The 22,234-nt window shown below is 38.2% G+C and overlaps 1 protein-coding gene across 4 annotated transcripts in view; it reads right to left on the reverse strand.

Moving 5' to 3' along the window:
• Positions 1-22,234, reverse strand: part of LOC126236088 (pre-mRNA 3'-end-processing factor FIP1) — a 91,049-nt gene that overhangs the window by 32,162 nt on the left and 36,653 nt on the right. For all 4 annotated transcript variants that reach the window (XM_049945154.1, XM_049945153.1, XM_049945152.1 and 1 more), the window contains exons 4-5: positions 9,521-9,647; positions 3,193-3,497 (exon numbers count right to left, since the gene is read on the reverse strand). In XM_049945154.1, the coding sequence (XP_049801111.1) occupies positions 3,193-3,497; positions 9,521-9,647 (432 nt within the window). The remainder of the gene's footprint in view (positions 1-3,192; positions 3,498-9,520; positions 9,648-22,234) is intronic.

Here is a 22,234-nt window from a genome sequence, read left to right on the forward strand (position 1 = left end):
CTACTGGATGACACTAATGGCTGTACCGGTCGTATGGAGTTTTAATGTGTTATGAAATATTATCCACCCTTCAGAAGTCAATTACTTTATCTTTGCTTTAGAGGTAGAGAAAGAGTTGTTAAATGGATCTGTTTTCACTTTTTTATGGTAATGCTCACTATCATGCATGATTTTCAATAAAAATTTCACTTCCCCAAGTCCCATTGGCACAATAAAATTATAAGCTCCCCAATATCAATTACAAAGTGCTCAAGATACACATTCTGACATGAATCTTTTCTCCCATTAAATCCAATAACTTAAGATATTTTCTTGATAAGAACATGAATTCAAGAAAAATGTCCTAAGCAACTACGTTTTCATTTGTTTCTTTGTTGAAAATACACAAACATTACCAAAATCTCAAAATATTAAACAACAATATTCCAGAAAATTATTGTATGATGTTATCACATTTGGATTACTGATGATCAGGTAGTTCAGGTAAAAATCTTCTGTGAACTATATATACCATACCATACCACCAGTTTCAGAAATTTATGTTCATTTAACGAAACTTCATATTTTGAATGCACATGTGCCAATTACCAACAATCATGAAAGCATAATTTCTATACTGGAGGTTCACAACAATCCCTTATAAGATATCTGCTCTCCTGCACAGTAGAAATATATACATAGCAGTTACACACATAAATGAAACCCACCTTCTCTGCTTGAGTTTATTTGTACTAGCTTCCTGTTTCTTCATTATTTTGGCCCTTGTGTCATCCCATCTTTACATATCTGATTTTTATTTTTGGCCTATTTCTTAATGAAGGATCCTCTTTTTCACCATAATATTCAAATACCATCTTCCATTTCTTTTTGATCTAATGGTTATCACTGATTTCTTGTTCATCTACTACATGTGCAATCATAACATTCTTTATTTTGTTATTCCAATCTCTTCAGAAAGTTCATCAAGCATTTCTTCCATAGTTCCCATTAGTTATTCAAATCAGATTCTTGGTATCCCTCAGAGCAGCTTCTTTGTTCTTTGTCTGTATGCCAATAAACCATTCACTCTCTTTTACATCCCAACTTTTTCATAGTGAAGAATGCAACTCTGGTGACCTGGCAAAACTCAGGTTATTCACGTGCTCTTTACTATGATACTTCCAACTACTATTTTCTCATTATTACTGTTCGGTTACAATGTGATAACTCTTAGTAGTAAAGATTCAAGCATCTACGCACAACAAACGTGAGGAAAACTTATGTATGAAAACTGCTGGTAGAAAAAAATCCTTCCAAATATTGATAATTTTTTATCTTTTCTGAAGATACACTACGAATTGCATAGTGGTGCTCTCATTTGGCAAACATCTAGGACCCCTCCAGTTGTTTGAATATAAAGAGTGCATTGGACACTCTCTTATCATTCACTGAAATAATAGATGTGTTTGGCCAGTGTTGTCTTTTTAGCCAAACAGCCATCTGGGACTTTAGTTTAAACACATTTTAAAGTGGAAATTACTGAATCAACAAATAAAATGCGAGCTATGTTACAATACATTTACTTGCCATGTATTATCTACCTATTGGATACTTCTGCTTCTTATACGCTGAATTGTGTGGTTCACTGATAACTTACTGGGGCAAGAATCTCTCTACTTCACCTATCTAGTTCTCCATATCTAATATACACAACTATACGTAAATGGTAAGCTGATGTATTCCATATCAACAAAATAGTGCAATAAGTTAGCAAAGTTCCACATTCTGGTCTTAGACATGCGAATTGGACCCAATGACCACTTTGTAATCCTCTGCCAATGGCATCACTGGATGTGGTATGGAGAGGCATGTGGCCAGCACACCACTATCCATGTTTTTGTCTGGTTTCTTGACCTTGGAACTACTACTAATCGGTCGAGTAGCTTCTCAGTTGGCCTCATGAGGCTGAGTGCATCCCATACCATGTCCCACCAATGAAAAAATTCCTGGCAGTACCGGAATCGAATCCCAATCCTCCAAATGGTAGTCAGCCAAGCTTACCATTAAGCTATGACCGAGCGAGGTAGTGCAGTGGTTAGCACACTGGACTCACTTTCGGGAGGACGATGGTTCAATTCCGCACCTGGCCATCCTGATTCAGGTTTTCTGTGACGTCCCTAAATCGCTTCAGGCAAATGCCGAGACGGTTCCTTTGAAATGACTTGGCCGACTTCCTTCCCCCATCCTTTCATAATCTGATGAGACCAATGACCTCACAGTTTGGTCTCTTCCACCAAATCAACCCAACCCCAAACTAAGCTATGGAAATAGGTTACAAAACAGTACAATCAAGTTAGTCATTTTTGCAATGGGTCCCTACATGCATGCTGTACACTGCTAGTCTTGTGATGTGGCACATCGAATCCTAGTGGATCTTTAAAATGGTTAGTGATATAGCAAACTCTGTTGTCAAATTTGTGCTCACAGTCTATATTTCACAAAGTTTGGACCAGATGTTATTTGGCAGTTTTAATTGTTGGAGTTCTGGATTTTGTTTCTGCATACAGCACTTCTGTGTTGGACACTCATTATTGTCAAGATTTTCCTGTTTTCATATTTTACAGTCTTCTGTTCTCCTACATCATGCAATAGGATGTAATATGGAATACTTGACATTTCTTCACTTTTGACTACTATCATTGTTATTATCTCAAGAAGAAATGAAACTGACACAATATGTGTGTATACTTAGATATGAAGGTGACACTGCAAACATCCTTTACCTTGTTTACTCATTACATTTTGAATCTGATCCACGAATGTGCATTCACCAATGTCATTTTTATTCAGGAACCCTTAGAAAAATGGCAGATATGTTCAGTTTTGTTTGTTCTATTTGGTAAATAAAGGTATTTTCAATTTTGTGTGTGTGTGTGTGTGTGTGTGTGTGTGTGTGTGTGTGTGTGTGTGCGCGCGCGCGCGCAGAGGGGTGTACATATAATTCTTTTATTTTGTAGATTTATTCAACAGTAAAACACAAGTAAATTCCCATGGACAGTTTCCCTATTATCAACAAAATATCTTTGACTAGCATTGAAAAAAAATGTAACAACACAACACAAAATGGAAAGTTACTTAATAAAATTACACAGGATGAAATGTCACTTAACAGAATTTTAAAGCATCATACGTGACAGTTCTATCAGGACGTACCTGAATGACATTCTCCTTTGGTGGTGTGCCTTTCTCCAAATTTCTTCGTGAGGCCAACCCACCACCACCTATTACGTCAATAGTACCACCCATTTTTCTTCCTGGAGGTGGGCCTGCTTTCTTTGGTCCCATAAAACCTGAATATTTAGAATTGTCATTGGTGATTGCAACAGGTATGGCACCACGACCAGCAGTGGTGCTTCCAATCTGTGCTAAGCCTACACCAGACTCGTGTATTCGAATACGTTTCTGACGTTCACAATAAGCACGCCATGTCTCTTCATTGAAGCCATAATTGAAATAATCTGCAACAAAGATTTTTTCTTCCATTATGCTGCAACTAAGCTAAGCAAACATTGTGATAGTTTCTGAAGAAGTGCAGAAGTGATCTTTTAGTTTGTGAAAACATTGTCCCACAAAGTAATTATAAGGCCATTGGATTTTCCCTGTGATTTTGTACTAATTCACAAGCACCTTTCATTCACACAGGGTGCAAACGATAATCGTTTACAGTGTACGACAGTGGTGTGGAGGAAGTAGAGATTAGCAATTTGGAATAGGAGACTTGTGGTCCATCAAGTCTGGAAACAATCTGAAACTGGCCAAGAAAAACCACCTAAGCTACAGCTCATGCATGTTATGAATAATTTTCCAAATTGTATTGTTCTATTCATGCAAACTATAGTCCAAGAGAAAAAAATTAATATTGCCTTTTGTGTTGAAAATTTAATGTACTTTAATTTTGTACTGGGATACAGTTCTGCTAGAGACCGTGATTTTCACATTATTCAAGGAAAACATCCTAAAGTGACCTTCAAATGCATCCCAATTTCACAATTAGTCCCCATTGGTCAGCATTTTTAGTGTATTGTTCATGGCCCTCCCTCTTCACACTGTACAAAAATCTGTAGCCAACTGACTTATTTCTCATATTCAACCTTTTTTGGTCTATTATGCCAATGGCTTATTCAACTAAAGAAGTAGTATTAATTCTGGACTCTTTGTAGAGATACATTAAATATTGCATTCAGGAATTTATTTTAGCTGAATTATACCATATAATTCTCTACAAATTTTCAGAAAACATGCCTTAACATATATTATTTGAAAATAAAAGTTCAAATATAAAAATTTAATTAAAAAATCAAACAAAATACTCACAACTCAACAATTTCAGAAAGTTACAAAATTACTTGGCACAAAAATTATGGTAATGTTTCCTAGTATTTTATGGGAGATCTTTTTGATTTGAACACTGCCTAGACTCTTCGCAGCTTCAAGTCCAGCAAACATCAAAGATTTTCTGGTTCGATCATTCTGAACCACGAACTGATGATGGCCACTGTTACTGGGATGTTACTGGGATTTCATCATGAATCCATGATTTTAAGCCTTGACCACAAGTTCTCAATTGGGTTTAGGTTGGTACTGTTGCCAGACCAGGGCAGCACATTAATTTCATGGTTACTGGACCTAAAAATGGTTCTGAGCACTATGGGACTTAACATCTTTGGTCATCAGTCCCCTAGAACTTAGAACTACTTAAACCTAACTAATCTAAGGACATCACGCAACACGCAGTCATCACGGGGCAGAGAAAATCCCTGACCCTGCCGGGAATCGAACCCGGGAACCCGGGTGCGGGAAGCAAGAACGCTACCGCACGACCACGAGCTGCGGACTTACTGGACCTATTGTTATTGATTTTCATGGTATGACATGGCACACCATCTTGCTGAAAGATGTACTGATGGCAGTTAGCTTCAAAAATATAGTGGATACAGGCAGCAATTCCAATGCCAAGACTTCATCTTGGTACTTTTTGTGGTAAAGTTGCCCTTTAACACTGCCAGACGTCCAATACCATGACCTGCCATGCAGCCACACATCATGACACAGATGGGATGTTTCATAGTGGCAGTCATGCACCAAAGCAATAAGTCTTCACCTGGTCAATGACAAATGAACTTGACCCCATCATAATGATGGAAGCTGAAGAAATGAATTAAAATTTTTGCCATGGCTGAGACTTCAACTTGGGTCTCCTTGCTTACGAGGGAAGTATGCTAGCCATCACACCACCACAGCTGTACGGACTACCCTAGTCCAGCGCTCTCCCTAACACGAACTTCAGCTGTTTTCCCCTTCTTAGATCAGCACTTAACTCCATCACTTCCAAAGGTGCTTATCTTAGACTCATCACTGCAAATGAGTCTAGCTCAGTCTGCTTAAGTTCATTCCCTGTGTGCTAACGCCCTCTACACATTTCTGTGGCTCAGTCTGGTTAAATGGAAAACAAAGAAAAGAGAAAGCACATGTTTCTAATATGTACAGGAACTAGATATACAGGGTGGTCCATCTGAAGTTTCGGATGAGATTATCTCGAAAACTATACATCAGGTAAAAATAGTGGGTAAGACAAGTTCGTAAGCTCAAAGGGGGACATCAAATGATACTACACGTAACCTCCAGCCCCTGCCCCCTTGGGTGGGGCAGGGGGAAACTTTTAAAATTTAAATGGAAACCCCTATTTTTTATTGCAGATTCGGATTCTCCATAAAAAAGGAATCAAGTTTTGTCTAGAACATTTTTTTAAACCATTGACAGATGGCACTGAAATCAAGAAAAAATTAAAATTGTGGAAGAACTCTGATTTATTTTGAATTATCCGTGAAAGACAATTCAAATCGATAAAAAATGTACACCAATTATTTCATTACGCCAAATTAAGCTATTTTTGTACAAAATGTACTGTATCTTACTTTTAGTGTTACCCAGGAACAATGACATGGAAGTAGTAGAATGATGTTCCCCTGGGGTGCTTCATTAGTGTGAGTCCCCTTGCCTCTCATACGTTGGGGTGCTTCAGTAGTGAGAGTCCCCTCGCCTCTCCCAATTTAGGGTGCTTAATTAATGAAATTAGACATGAAGAAATTTTTCAAAATTATCCCCATTTGCTTCAATGCATAAAGTCAATCGTCTGTGAAAGTTGCCCACAGTTTTGAGCAGCACATACCGTGGTATGGCTGCACACACTCTTCAAATGCCTTGCTCCATATTGTTTCTGGTTGTGGACTGTCTTTCATAAACAATATTTTTTAAATAACCCCACAAGAAAAAAATCAGGAGATGTTAGGCCTGGTGAACGTGGAGGCCACTGAAGTGGTACACCACATCCTATCCACTGACCAGGATACTGTAAATTTCAAACGTTCCGCACATTTTTAGCGTAATGGGGAGCTGCTCTGTCCTGTTGGAACCACATTCATTGCCTAGTTTCTAATCAACATCTTCCATTAGCTCCAACAAATCATGGCGGAGAAGTTGTAAATGAGATCCCCCAGTAACATTTTGGTAAAAAAATTACGTTCCTATCAAGTAACCGTTTAAAATTCCACATCAGACCATTAACGACCATTTGTGTTGATTGTCAACGGGTCTGTGCCAGTGTGGATTGACAGGGGACCAATAATGACATTCATGATGATTTAATTTACCATTGTTTTTGAATGTGGCCTCATCAGTGAACATAACGTATCTAAAAAAAATCATATCATTTCCAAGGCCCATTGGCAGAAATGCACGCCTATTTGCATATCTTTTGGTGTTAATGCCTGTGTCAGTGTGATACGATATGCACGATATTTATGTTCCTTCAAAATCTTCAAAACAATTGATTTCGGTATTCCAGTTTGTCTCTGAATCGCACGACTACTAATTTCGGAATCCAGGTGAACACAGGCGAGGACAGTAAGGGTACGAGCATCATTTTCATTGTATTCGCGATGTCAAGGTGGATGGTGCATGTATCCATTTCAAGAATGTTGACTGCAGTTTCGATAATGTTTTCGCTTGGATGTCGTCTGTTTGGGAAACGATCCGCATACAATTGCACAGCTGCAGTGCTGCAGCATAATTGTTATGGCATTCACCTAAAATTAACATCATATCAACAATCTCTGTAGGAGAATAGTGAGCCATGTTTTGCTAAAGAATAATTTACTTTTGTCAGTTGATGTTTACAGTTCACAACATGAAAGTGAAGTGACATCTGATTACATCGCAATGACCTTTATACTGAGCCATAGTTCACAGTTTGGCCACGGTAGCGCAACAGTCGGGTGAGTAATGCAATTGTGATGAGTTCCCTAATGAGGTTTTAATACCATTCCGCCTCCTGCCACCAAAAACTGTGGCGGGTAGGATACATTGTAGGGGGGGGGGGGGGGGGGAGGGAAGAAAAAAGCTTAATTTGGCATAATGAAAGAATTGGTGCACATTTTGTATCGATTAAATGTGTCCTCCTCAGATCATTCTAAATAAATCTGAGTTCATCCCCAATTTTAATTTTTCTCAATTTCAGCGCCATCTGTCAATGGATTAAAAAAAATGTTTCAGACAAAACTTGATTACTTTTTTATGGAGAATCCGAATCTGCAATAAAAAATGGGGGTTTCCATTTAAGATTTAAAAGTTGTCCCCCACCCCACCCAAGTGGGCAGGGGCTGGAGGTTACATGTAGTATCATTTGTTGTCCCCCTTTGAGCTTACGAACTTGTCTTACCCACTATTTTTACCTGATGTATAGGTTTCGAGATAATCTCATCCGAAACTTCGGATGGACCACCCTGTACATCCTAATCTCCTTTTCTCCCATCTCATTCCACCTCCTCCTCCTCCCCCTATTTTTTCATCTCCTCCTCCTTTCCCCCCCTCTATCCATCACTTCCTCCCTCCTCTTGTCCATCTTCTCTCCACCCCTCTCTCCCCATCTCCTACTGCCCTATCACTCTGTTACTCTATCACTCTGTCTATGTCCCTTTACTCACACCCTCTCTCTCAACCTTGAGCCTTATATACTGTTATTGCAAATTCAGATTCTGTAACAGTATTCTTACGATAACCCAGAAATACAATTTTATTGTTTTCTGTGCAAACCATCAGGGGAGGAAGAAAGCAAGTACAGCATGTCATCTGTATGTGTGAAACTATGAAGTAAATAGATCAAGTACTTTTTGAGACTTTTGGTAACACCCTCATATCATACTGTCTGTCTGAAGGTTCATTAGAGTATTGTGCAAAAATCTGAAGTCAATCAGTCAAGAACTTAGCAAGATTCCCCATTACAAATTACACATTTATTTACATATGTATATATGAATAAAATTGGTATATAAAAACACTCACTCATGTAATCACATGTAATGTTGCATCAAATTTCAAAGCAGTCAATCGGCAACTTTTTGATTTTTGTGAACAAAAATGTACAGGGGCTGAATTTTAGACTTCAATTTTCCTGTAAAGGTAATGACAGGGCAATGTGTTATGCAAAAGATAATATGTTTAGCTTTGAAAGCATAGCACTTTCATTTTAAGAAAGCCAGGATGTTCCACATCCTGGAGGACCTCCTCACTACGGATCAATTGGAATGAAAGTAAATCTAATCTAAAAAGATTTAGCTGTTAATTTTATACTGTTAAAATTCACCAAACTGTATGGTAAAATTTACACACACGTCAATTTTACTATTTGTAAATCTATGACTAGCTGGTGGCATAACAGCCGAGTCAATGAAGACCAAGAAACCTATGTGGGCTATAATTCATGGAATCTCAAATTTTTGTAGAGCGGTAGGCCGGAGTGCCATGAACAACATACCAAAAATCCTAATCGGTGGGCGTTGAGTGTGGGGGTGCCTTGAATAACTCAAAAACCGCATCCTCTAGGGAAACTGTTTAGCCTAGTACAAAATTAAACTACATTAAATTTCCCACAAAAATGGTCTCTATGACTAATAATTTGCACAAAGAGAGGAAGACAGTATTAAAAATCTTACGTAACGTACATTCACTTCAGTGCAAGTGGTTTTTGTAGGCCAATTTGAGGTAGATTCCTGTCCAGGCAGAGCCAAAATTTCCTGTATAAAACCATTTGTCTAGACTTCTACTTCACTGTATACACTGTAAAGAGTTATCATTTGCATCCTGGATATGGTGACAGTCTTACAAAAACCATTTATAACTTAATCAATATATTTTTTTAAAATTTTTATGTCTTTATACTCTGCTCAAAATGTGAATTTTTTAATTGTGGTAAAAATCTTCTCATGGAGTTTGAACTGGAACAGGCACACTTACATCACGCAACAATAGGTTTCATTTCTAAAGTGAAGAGGAACATTTTTATCAAACAGTAGGAAGTTTAAATAAAAGACTATTTTTGTTTTCATATAAATGAAACTGAATAAGGGAGACACATACATGATGACATAAAATTATATCATGAGATAACATAACACAGACTATTCAGAAAAGCTTCTACTGTTACCTGTAATATCAGCACCAGGCTTTCTCCATGGTTTGTCTTCCAATGAATCAAGATTAAATTCATGTGCAGGCACTCCATTAATGGTACCTATAGCTTCAAATTCCTCAATGGAAAATTTTCCTGGTTGCTATGGAATTGAAAGAATTAAATTACTGTATTTCAATTCAGTTTAACATGTATGTATGCATCTGGTGATATCAATTCTGTGTCCACATATTAACTTGAAACTGCGAGGGTAAGTCAATTATTATCTGCAACTTAGTTAGATTTTTGTTTATTTTGGAAGTGCAGTCGTTTTACGTTGATGACGCATGCTTTGCTTATTTGTTGTTATATCTTTGCAATTTTCAAGCTACTAGGTTAGTTCTGTTATTGCTGCAGTGCTGTTAATCATGACTGCTCCGCTGTCTATTTGCACCAAAGAAGAGCAATGTTTATTGATCCGTTTTTTGTGGTTGAAAGGCGTATTAGGGGCTGAAATTCATCGAAGACTTTCAGTATAATACAGCAACAGTGTTTTGCCACAATGGAGTGTCTACGAATGGATTGAAAAATTCTGAAATGGTCACACAAGTGTTACGCACGATGAAGGAGCTGGACGATCATTTACTGCCATAAATAAAGAAACGATTGATCGTTCACGTGAAATGATTCTCTTAGACAGACGATTAACTATTGACGAGGAGGCACATCCTCTGCAAATTAGTCACAGTTCTGCCTACGAAATCATCCACAACAGACTTGGGTTTCATAAAATTTGTGCAAGATGGGTCCCAAAACAACTCACACAGTTGCATAAACAAATGCACTTGGACATCTGCAAAAAAACATTTGGATCACTACAGTAACAAAGCGGGACAGCTTCTTAGACAGGATCATTACTGGTGACGAAACATGGATCCGTCATTACGAGCTGGAGAGTAAACGGCAGAGTATGGAATGGAAACGTCAAAATTTGAAGTGCAAGAAAAAGTTAAGAACCCAACCGTCTGCAGGAAAACTGATGCTGACGGATTATTGGGATGCACAAGGTCCAGTACTGGAACATTATGGAGAAAGGGGCGCAACAATAAACAGTGTACATTACAGTGAGATGCTTACTGCCAGGCTAAAGCCTGCAATTCGAAGCAAATGCCGAGGATTGCTGTCAAAATGTGTTGTGTTGTTGCACGACAGTGCCTGTTCGCATACTGCTGCCCACACTGTCGAAACGCTCCAGAAACCCAAATTTGAAGTACTGGATCATCCTCCGTACAGTCCCGATCTTGCCCCTTCTGACTGTCACTTGTTTGGTCCACTCAAACAGGCATTATGGGGCCGTCGATTTGCCTTGGGTGAAGCAGTAAAGAAGCGTTGCATTCCTCGCTCGCAGCTCAACTGAGAACCTTCTTTTATGAGGGCATGAGGAAGCTTGTACAATGATGGACCAAGTGTGTTGAAATGCAAGGAGACTATGTCTAAAAATGATGATCTTGTAAGTTTCCTATTTGATTACAATAAAATTTTATAACTACTTTGCCGGATAATAATTGACTTCCCCTCGTATGTAGCTTGATCATTTATAAATAGTTAAGCTGACTAGGTGTAGGCAACAACACCCACTCGTTAATGAGTCAAGGGTCCTAGCATTTCAAAAGACATATTGTGGTAAATTTTGTCAGAGGTACATATGCCCATCTGGAAATAATGTGAGGTTGTACTATTTTTACAGCACTCATAAAAGTAAAGGTTTCTCTAAAACTGGAAAAATTCACATTTGTAAAGAAGAATGTGGAGGCTTTTTCTGACTTGCCAACATATCTCTTGCAATTCAGTGAAACATTTTTCACAGCTTCACAATAAAATAACATGTCATTTGTAATTATGCCATCTGATGCTATTATGGAAACAATGTAAGTGGTGTAACATTACTGTTGGCAGCTGTGTTGTCACCATTACCCAGAGTACACTAATCATTAGGAGGACCCTCTGACAAGACCATGCCTCGAATCCAGCATATAAGCAAGCACAGGACTGGTCTACATCAGTTAAAGTGTGATCTGTGGAGTGCAGTGCTACTGGTTTGTCTCAGGAGCTCATCGCATGGACTCTGTTTGCCACAGGTGGAACTTTGATATGGCATGGGCTGACCTTTGCTTTGGGGTATGGTTTTAGCTTGAGCTGTTTCCAAGAGCATTTAAATTTAAATCTCCTGTAAATAAACTGGGGTAGGTTCCCACTAGCTCAGGTGTCATTCGCCTTTACAAACGTGGCAACAACTCAGGGCTCACAACACTTGCAAATCGAAATTTGAAAACTTTTGTAACTACGTGAGAGGTGCAGGTTTTTCAAAAATGGAACACTTACGACTATTAACACAAAACAATGAAGGTTTATCAGGAGCTAGCAAGAGCTACATTACAGGCATTACAATGGTTTGCAAATGTAGCAGGAGTATCTCCTGCGCCACTTGTGTTTACAGCTTTACCACCATTCGATGAATAATGTGAAGAGTGGGATGCTTTCTGTTGACAATTGCTGTTATATTTCTCAGCTTGTCAAATGACCGATTTGGAAAGACAAAAGGCCATGTTCCTTACAGGAAATCTGAAATTTTATCATAAATCAATATAAATGTAGTCGTATTTCCCAAAATACCAGTTACCCATCACATTGTTTTATATTTCATTCACTTGCTTCACCTGGCAAATTCCTTCTGAAGCTCCACAGTGTTTACAGGTATGTGCATAGTGACGCTACATATCAGCATACTTTTACAATAATTAAGTGTAGTACACTTTTGTTACAATGGGATACTCCACAAGGGGAGGGCGGGGGGATTAGTAGCTTGCTTGATGCCTTTATTTCTATACATAAGGTGTGTCACGGTGAGTCCCGTAAAGGATTTTAGGGACCCAGCTACACCATCATGGCTTGGGATGGTGAGATGAGAGACACTTTAAACATACCTTCCAACCAAATAATAAGAATAAATAAGTGTCTTGTTAAAATACACTGTTTTCACTTTTTACGATGCCTGGTTGAGATGGCTACTCACCTGGGTGCTCTGCTGTGAACTGACATGAGTACTGCCCACAGGACAATTCGAACCATTGTTCTACTGGGAATTAATGGCTTCTTTTCGGTTCCTCTGCTATGGAAATAAAGATTGATTCTTGCTGCAGTAAGAATCCCATGTCATGTGGACAAGCCCAAGTGGGGTGCGGATGTGTCCCAGATGTTACTTGTTCATGACTTTCACCTCACATCCAAATTATCGGCACCCTGAAACTGACTTTTTTTTCTGCTTTTCAAATAAATTTTAGCAGTTAATCCAGTCTGTGACAAACAACACTCTACTGTTGTGCCACATTGTAGTCACTAAAAGGTGCCCAGAGGTTGCAGCTATGGAGCACTAAGGGGAAGTGGATGAGTGGCAGCATATCCTCAGTCATGAACTAGAGGCCACGAGGAGGCCCCCTGGTTCCAGAGTACTAAGTCGTCAGCAATGGACTCTGCGTGAGCACAGTGCCACAGTTAGCAGAATCTAAGTCCACAGGAGAAGATAAGCAGTCCTATGGTAATCGCAGATCAGCAGACGCGAAGACTGAGGACTGTCATGGAACCCTCCTCATACGTAGAAGCCGGCGGACTGAGCTACCTCTAATGGAAAATAAAGAAGATTTATATAGTCCTGGCCCCTGCTTGTTATGCTACAGCACTAAATCGTAATACAACCATGACCTTGGCATGAGGTAATTGGGCCACATGCACTGTGATCATTCTATCTTTCTTCTGTGTTGGTACTTTGGGGCCTCTGGTCGCCCGGCCTGGTGACAATTAGAAGTAACTGCCTACATGCCTAGGCAGTAGCTTTCACTTCATCGACATGCAGACTGAGTAACTTCATTGGTTGGCTTGGCCCATTTCTTTGGCTTCTTGTAGTACCCAAGGGCAATGTCTTGATTTTACTCAGCTGTGCCAAGTACGTAATTTTGTGGTGTAGAGATGTGTTATGAAATATCATGTATGTGGTACGTCTTAACTTCTGTAACAACACATCATCTAGTACAATGAACTGATTCTGAGGGGATATTGGTTATTGTTTATCTGAATGAACAAGAAATTGTGAAGAAACAAGAACAAACAAAACAGAATAGTGCTTCTTTGAGATAAGCTAAATAAAGACACAAATTTTTTATGTTATTTTACAGAACCTGTTAAGCTTCCAAAAATTTTAATCGTTTGCAACATATTGCATTAGTATGAAGATTTCAAACCTGCGCCAAAGGTAACAATATAAGCAAAAATGTTCTCGAAGGTGGTGTAAAGAGAGGTAAAAATGAAATCTAAAGAACAAAAAACATAAAAAGTTAAAAATCCAGAAAAACAATGAAAAAAGCAATCACACATTCAGGAAATCTTTTAAGATTATATCAAACAATATGAAAGTTCAGAAAAATGTTAAAATGTAATAAGTGGAAATCAGGAGACTGTAACAATGAGTGACCAGCCTGGAAGCAGACTACGGAGATAAATACATGCTATCTCGTATATACAGGTTGTCCCAGGAGGAATGATCAATATTCAGGAATATGACGAGAATGACCATTCAAAGAAAAAAAGTCTGGTAAACCTGGACTCTAAAATGAATACCTTACGAGCTATGAGCAGTCCTTAATCTTCTACAGAAAAAGTGCCAATTGCTCTTAAAATATGCATTTTACAGCCCATGTTTACTAGACAATTTTTTCTTCTTTTGATCTATACATTATCTCGTCCCAAAATCTGGAAAGCAATGAGCTTGCAGCAGAAGAGATTTGTTACACAGAACCAGAGATGAAGAAGGGCTCATAGTTGTTAAGGTATGTGTTTTAAGAGTCCATGTTTACTAGACTTTTTTGCTTTGAATGATGGTTCCTGTCACATCCCTAAATATTGACCATTCCTCTTAGGACACCCTGTACATGCAACTACTGTATTCATGACATTGTTATACATATAACACCAATACAATAAGTCTTCGAGGCATGTTAGCACTAATGATTATACACTTATCTTGGTCCCCAGAGTGGTCGGAGATACTGGTCATGTCATTTGTGAGGTGTGTCCACTTGTGTGAATGTGTTAAGTGTTTTCCTTTCTTTTCTGAACAAGGCTTTGCCAAAAAGTGTAGTTGTAACAGTCTTTCTGTTGTGCCTGTCTGCAACTCAACATGTCATCTTTACGGTGAGTAGCAATCTATCATTTCATAATTGTACACACCGATATTCAAATGAAAATACACTAAACATGAAAAGGATCCACAATGGAGTAAATGTTGCTATTTCTCTGCAGTATTATAAAACATTTTATTGAGGCATGGTTCTACAACCAACATAAATTTTTAAATAAGTCATTATACACTTTTGGATGCAAAATTTTTTGTTCAGTGTGCTATCAGCCAATTGTGACTTAACATATCATTTTCAAGCAAGCATCCTGTAACGCATTGTTCCATGACCATCTCAATCAGATGTCAGACAGTGGTGTCCAGAACATTGTTCATGTGGTGGGTTTGGCTCGAAATGTGCAGGCAAGGACTTGCAATTGCTCATGACTGAAGGCTAATATTGACAACACCAGTGTGAGAAGTGCATTGTCCCTCCAGCCGCTGCTTTAACTGCTCTAGTATACTACTCAAAATAAAGTTTATACAGTAAAGTATCTAACAATATTTAAACAGTTGCTTATTTGTATTATTGTATTCCCTGAATCACAGTACACATACGAAATTAGAACTGACAGATTATAAAGTGTGAAGGATTCAGTGTAAGCACTGGTTACTGCAAATCTTTTCTGTGTCTATGACGACAGCTGTACTCCGTTAACCACTGTGAAAATTCTCACTGCACCACAAATTAGGGTATCTTTCCATTCCATTCACATATGGAATGTGGAAGGAATGTCTACATCAATGCACCTGTATGTGTGGTGATCTTGTTTTTGTTGTTCCTACGAGAGCATTACTTATAGGATTGTAGTATATTGTGAAACGAAGATATGGTGGTGGTGACGACGGCGATTAAAAACAGTGACCAGAAAGGTAGTAGAGGAAACATATCAAAAATTAATGTAAACCATTTCCTTTTGGTTTATTTTATTTCTCCTAGTATTATCAAAATTTAGACAATCAATAAATGCTATAAATATAACAGAGGGAAACATTCCACGTGGAAAAAATATATCTAAAAAGAAAGATGATGAGACTTACCAAACAAAAGCGCTGGCAGGTCGATAGACACACAAAAAAACACAAATATACACACAAAATTCTAGCTTTCGCAACCAACGGCTGCTTCGTCAGGAAAGAGGGAAGGAGAGGGAAAGATGAAAGGATGTGGGTTTTAAGGGAGAGGGTAAGGAGTCATTCCAATCCCGGGAGCGGAAAGACTTACCTTAGGGGGAAAAAAGGACAGGTATACACTCGCACACACACACAATATGTGTGTGCGAGTGTATACCTGTCCTTTTTTCCCCCTAAGGTAAGTCTTTCCGCTCCCGGGATTGGAATGACTCCTTACCCTCTCCCTTAAAACCCACATCCTTTCATCTTTCCCTCTCCTTCCCTCTTTCCTGACGAATAAATGCTATAAGTTTGAAATAGGTATAATGTTAACTTTTTGGTAGGTACTTTATATCAATAAAACAGTTTTCAATTTTTATAAATTAAAAATAATTTTTTTCTCAAGGAGTCGCTTAAACAATTGGGGGGGGGGGGGGGTCTTACGTTCAAGGTCTACTTTTACTCAAGTAAATATGGGAAGAGTGATTTGTCCATGTATGCTTCTGTAGTTCTGCAGTCCACCTACACAGCCCCATGTGGGTTATATGGTATGGTAGCCCTCCATCCCCCATCCATGTTGGTTTCGTTTTGGAACTGCAGAGGTTGAGTTCAGAGATATGGGGTAAAAGAAGCTATGCGCCAATGGACTTCTTATGGGCATTTGGGAATGGAGTGTCAAAGTGACAGAGGCTGGCCATAACGTTCCTTCTAGAACACTATATAATGTCCCAGAGATTTCCAGAAGGTTCAAGAATGCCCCATTATGTTACAGAATATCCACGTATGTTCTACAATTTTCCAGAATGTTCCATTATCCTGTTCTGGTGGGATACGTTCCAGCTCAGAAAGGTACATATGAACTAGTGAGATGCCTACATCAGTATAATTTTGGAAATGTTTAGACTGGAGCAGGAAAAAACAAAAGTGACACCATGTAAAATAAATTTAAGTGAAAGTGAATTGCTTTAGGTAGTGAACAGTGTACTAAAAAGAATTTCAGTGTGTTAAGTATAAGGGGAGATCAAAAATTTACCATCCAAAGGCTGTACGGTCCAGAACTGGTACACCAATCAGATAAAATTGCTGTAAGCATTGAGGCAATCATCCCACTAACATACCAGATTGAAGATATGTTTGGTAAAACATTCCTGCTGTGTGAACAAATTTGTAATTGCCTACCGCACATACTCACCCAACAGGAATCACTGACCCTTCAATGTCTTTAAGGGACCAAAAGCATGATAATCATATTGGGAGAGATCAGGACTATAGAGCAGGTAACACCTCTATCACCCATTTGAGCTGGCATAACTTCTGCTTATAAAATTTGCAATACAGGAATGTGCATTATCATGAAGCAGTAGTATCCCTTGGCGCACTATTCCACAGTGATTGTTTTCGACAGATATGCTGCCCCATACTCATTCTTCATTCTACGAATGATGTCTATTGGTGTTTGTCCTTTGGCAGCCAAGAAATGAATAACAGCACATTGGTCCTGTTTGGACACAACTGGTAATAACATCAACATAGTTCATGTTTTTAGCACTTACTGCATGCACATCAGGAACACTCAAATGCCACACTAATCCCTTGCTTACAGGTCAGTGTTTATTTACTCGCAGCTCAGTTGCACTACGTTGAATATATGTGGCAGCAACACACTCACACAGAAATGCCCCTTATAATATCAAAATTTAACAGGATGCCAAAACGTGAAAGAGGAGGAGATCTTGCCAGCAGCGAATTGAAAAGAAGGAAACGAAGAACGATGAAGAAATGCAACAGATGAAGACCAAGAAGCACATTTAGCTTCACAATGGATGAGAATAAATAGATTAAGAGAAAACTTAACAGATGACCAATGAGATGAAAGTAGAGATGAGAAATGAGTGACACTGAGCCAGCAGACAGAAAGAAACTGTGAAGAAACAAGATCATGAAATGAGATACAAAGAGTTACCGTGAGTGAAGTTCGTGGAAGACAACTATCTCAAGTGCATGAAAAAAATAATAGTGTACAAGAATGCAAGGCAGAAGTAGAGATTAAAGTATTATCTCACTGAAAAGCACTGTCATTGGCAAAATAATGCAAGTGTGTTAGTTCTGTGATACCAAGAAATTTAACAAACACCAGGAATATGTTACATAAGTACAAAAATTTGACTAATACCATTGAAAGTGCCTCCACCAGAATTATATCATTACATGACTTGAGAAACTCCGGAATCAAAAATGTGAAAGTGTACAGTGCTTGTTTTCAAATTACATCATTTTGTGCTATTTTGATGAGCAGTGAAGAACATAAATTCAATCCTATGGTTTTGATTAAAAGGACAAGGCTATCATAGACAGAATCTTTGTTACCATTGTCAAACAAATATTATAAATTTTTGCACGTGTATTTTATTGGTGACAAACAACTGGAAGTCAATCAACATTGTGCAAATGTAAGTGGTGTGAGTCAAGAAATCGTTGAAGAACTGCAGAAGATTTCACACAAGTACAGGGTGTATCAAAAAGAAGAATCATATTTTTAAAAAATCAGAACTATTATGTTATTTGAGATATTTGCATGAACAATGTACTGTTGGAAAGAGCAAACACTCGTATTTTACATGGTTTCCACTTCAGTTCTAGTAAAAATGGTGTCAGCACAACAGAAAGCGTTTTGTGCAGTGCGGGTCAGTAATAACTGTTCAGCATGACTTTTGTTCTAGTTATGGTGTGGATCCTATTACAGCACAGACCTGTGTGCAAAAGTAGAGGCAGAACAAATAATATGTACGTGACAAACCAAAAGAAATTGCGCAGAGAAGAGTAATTTTATTTATGGACAAGCTTCCATGGACAGTTATGACATAGTAACTTGAGTTTTCCTAGAGAAATTCATGTTTTTTCACTATAATGTAATAATTCTGTGTCCACTTTTGGATTCAGTAATTTATATTAGGTTACACGTTCAATTTAATTTTTACATGTAACCTAAGATAAATTACTGAATCCAAACGAGGACACAGAATTATTGCATAACAGTGAAAAAACATAATTCATGCTCCATGTGAAGAATTAAAATTGAGTCACCATGTATAATGGAGGCAAGTTACAAAGAGATAGGTTAGACCATATTTAAACGAGACACAAACAGGAGAAGATGAATATCCTAAATAGAGACGACGATCTCCAGAAAATGATTGTTTCAATGAGAAAATATAAATGTGAGATAACAAAGGAACAGATATAGAAATTGTAATGAAATGGCTTGGCAATTTTTGGGCTTTCCAACACACGATCAAAAACCAGCAGTTGTTCATTTGGCAGTGTATTTAAAAAATGGTCAACGAGTATATTTTATAAAATAAACCGCAGAGAGGATGCAACAAGACAAAACTTTCAATGAAGGAAGTAAAAAACTCCAGTCAAAGGTTATGAAGGAATTTTCAAAAGTGGCACACTGGGACAAGTAAACACATTAAATACAATTTTCCAACTTTCTTTATGTGATCCACTTGCAAGAAAATTGCTGTCGCCCATGTACAAGCATACTATACACAGAATGTAACAAGACAAATATTTCAACAAAGGAAGTAAGAAAATCCAGTCAAGGACCAGGAAGGAATCTTTAAAAGTGATGCATTGAGATGAGTGGATACAGCACGTCCAAAAAATGCTGACTACTTCTATCTCCAAATACTACTACATGGAATATGTAGATTTTAAAAACATTGATGGATATGTATGTGAAACATATGGAGAAACATTCCCGTGTTTAGGATTACTGGAAAATAATAACTGTTGGGAGTTGGCACTTCAAGAAGCTGCACTGACACAAACTGCAGGCCTAGTGCGACATCTATTACCAGCAGTACTGACAATGTGAAGCCCATTGAATCTAAATAGATTATGGGAGAAATTCAAAGAAAATATAAGCAATGATGTACTGCATCAGGTGGGACACATTTATCCAGAATTAAATATTGAGTTCAATCAAGAGATTTTTTTACTAAACACTTATTTATTTGGAAGACTAATAATAAACAAAAAGCAAACAACATTTAGTTGAACTTGGAATGCACATCTCATAAAGAGGTGGAATAGACACATTGCATTCCAAAACACTGAAATAGAAAAGTTACAGTGTTGATGAATTATTGCAATACATCACTCAAAACAAACCACTGTTATTAGAAAATCGAAAGCAAGGTTATGATTTCATTACGAATCACATACACAGAGCTACTGGCGAAGTAATCTATTTGGAGACATTAGGAGGTACTGGAAAGACATTTTTGACTAGTTTAGTATTGGCTGAAATATGCACCAAAATTGAGAGAGTACTTGCATAGGCATCTTCTGGAATTGTGGTACCATTAATACAAGGAGGAAGAACTGCTCATTCTGCTTTGAAACTGCCATTAAATCTTGCTGAACAATAACTTCTAGCCTGTGACTTATTAAGAGCATCCGGACAAGGTCAACTTCTAAGACAGCATGAAGTAATCATCTCTGACAATGTACAATGGTGCACAAAAAGTCATTCAAAGCATAAAACAGAATACAGCAAGATCTCCAAGGTAATTCAAAATTAATTGGCGGTGCATTAGTTATACTTTCTGAAGATTTTCGGCATACACTTCCAGTTATTCCACAATCATCTCCAGCAGATATAATCAATGCATGTTTGAAGAAATCATTCCTTTGGCTCGAACAAAGTACAATTAACCCTTTACAAGGTGTGGTCCCTCAGACTGCACAAAAATTCAGAAGTCATTCTCCTAGGTCAGTAATGGCGGAATGTTTCTATACGCTCCCTACCCTCCTTAAATCGCCAACCCTACAATGTTTGGTTGTCACCTTCTTTGTTTTTTTGTTGTCACATTACTGACATATGCTGGAGTCCCTGAGACTGCGACTCATGAACTACGTACTTTTTTTTTTTTTTTTTCCCCAGAGAAGTACAAAATATGTTCACAGGAATGTGTCTGTTTTAATGATTATAAGTTTGATGAAATTATTAGTTGGTGGATGCAAGTGTTGGTTAAAATGAAATGTGTCCTGAGTGGTGCCAAAGAAAAATGTAGACCCCAGCATATTGCAGTAAAATCAATGACACCATTTGTAAAAATAAATGTTATATAACTTACACTACAATTTTCAAACAATTTATGCCTTAACTCTCCGTTTAAACAGATGGGTCCCAGAGACCCCACCTTGTAGTACACAATACAGAAAGTCACTTCATGAGTTAAGGGTTGAGAACAAATATGACATACATCTACCTACAAACCTTGCCACAGTGGCCCCATTTCAGAAATCCAGAAGGATCTCCAGTCTCTCCTCAAATCCTTAAGCCCATCCCAGAACCTCTCCCATGAGTCCATCTCTCTTCTCATCCCTACCTCTTCCCACACTCCTACCTTCTACATGCTTCCTAAAATCCATAAGCCCAACCACCCAGGATGCCCCATTGTGGCCGGTTACTGCACCTCCACTGACAGAATCTCTGCTGTCATAGACCAACACCTTCAGCCTATTACCTGGAACATTCTCTCCTGCATAAAAGATACCAACCATTTCCTCCACCAACACTGACATCCCTTATGCCCATGGCCTTACCACTATTGAAGACTACCTTTTCCAACAACCAGCAGATTCCAAACAGACAACAGACAAGTTACAACTACATCTACATGGTTACTCTGCAATTCACACTTAAATGCCAGCAGAGGGTTCACTGAACCATTTTCATACTACTTCTCTACCATTCCACTCTCGAATGAAGTGTGGGAAAAAGGAGCACCTAAATATTTCCGTTCAAGCTCTGATTTCTCTTATTTTATGATGATCATTTCTCCCTACCTAGGTGGATGTCAACAAAATATTTTTGCATTCGGAAGAGAAAGTTGGCGACTGAAATTTCGTAAATAGATCTCGCCGCAAAAGAAAACCGCCTTTGTTTCAGTGATTGCCACCCCAAGTATTCTAAAAAAATATGTTCACACAAAGCACCTGAAACACGGCACAACAAATGAAAAATGAGCTTCAACAATGTCACTAAAGCTGCTATTTCTGTACAGCACAGTTGAATTTCGAAGTTGGCTATAGTGTTAATCCAAAGTACAGATTCAGCTGTCAGGAGCCAAGAGAACAAGGTACTGTTGTCATTCAGTTTTGTTTATATTGTCAGTGCTATAAGGTCTGTAAATTGTAGCAAACAATAATGGATGCAAATTACAGCCGTGATTCTATTGAAAAACAGATTTATGAGTTCATTGTTCACAACTGGTTCATGCAGACAACATGACTGACGCAGAGGCCACAGACAAGTGCAGCAGGAAGAAAATTTGGTGAACAGAAGTGAATGCTTGTAGGTGGCGTCACATAAACAACAAATTAAAGAAGCCAAGTTC

This window comes from Schistocerca nitens, chromosome 2 (genome assembly GCF_023898315.1).
Source record: "Schistocerca nitens isolate TAMUIC-IGC-003100 chromosome 2, iqSchNite1.1, whole genome shotgun sequence".
In the NCBI taxonomy this organism is placed as follows: Eukaryota; Metazoa; Arthropoda; class Insecta; order Orthoptera; family Acrididae; genus Schistocerca; species Schistocerca nitens.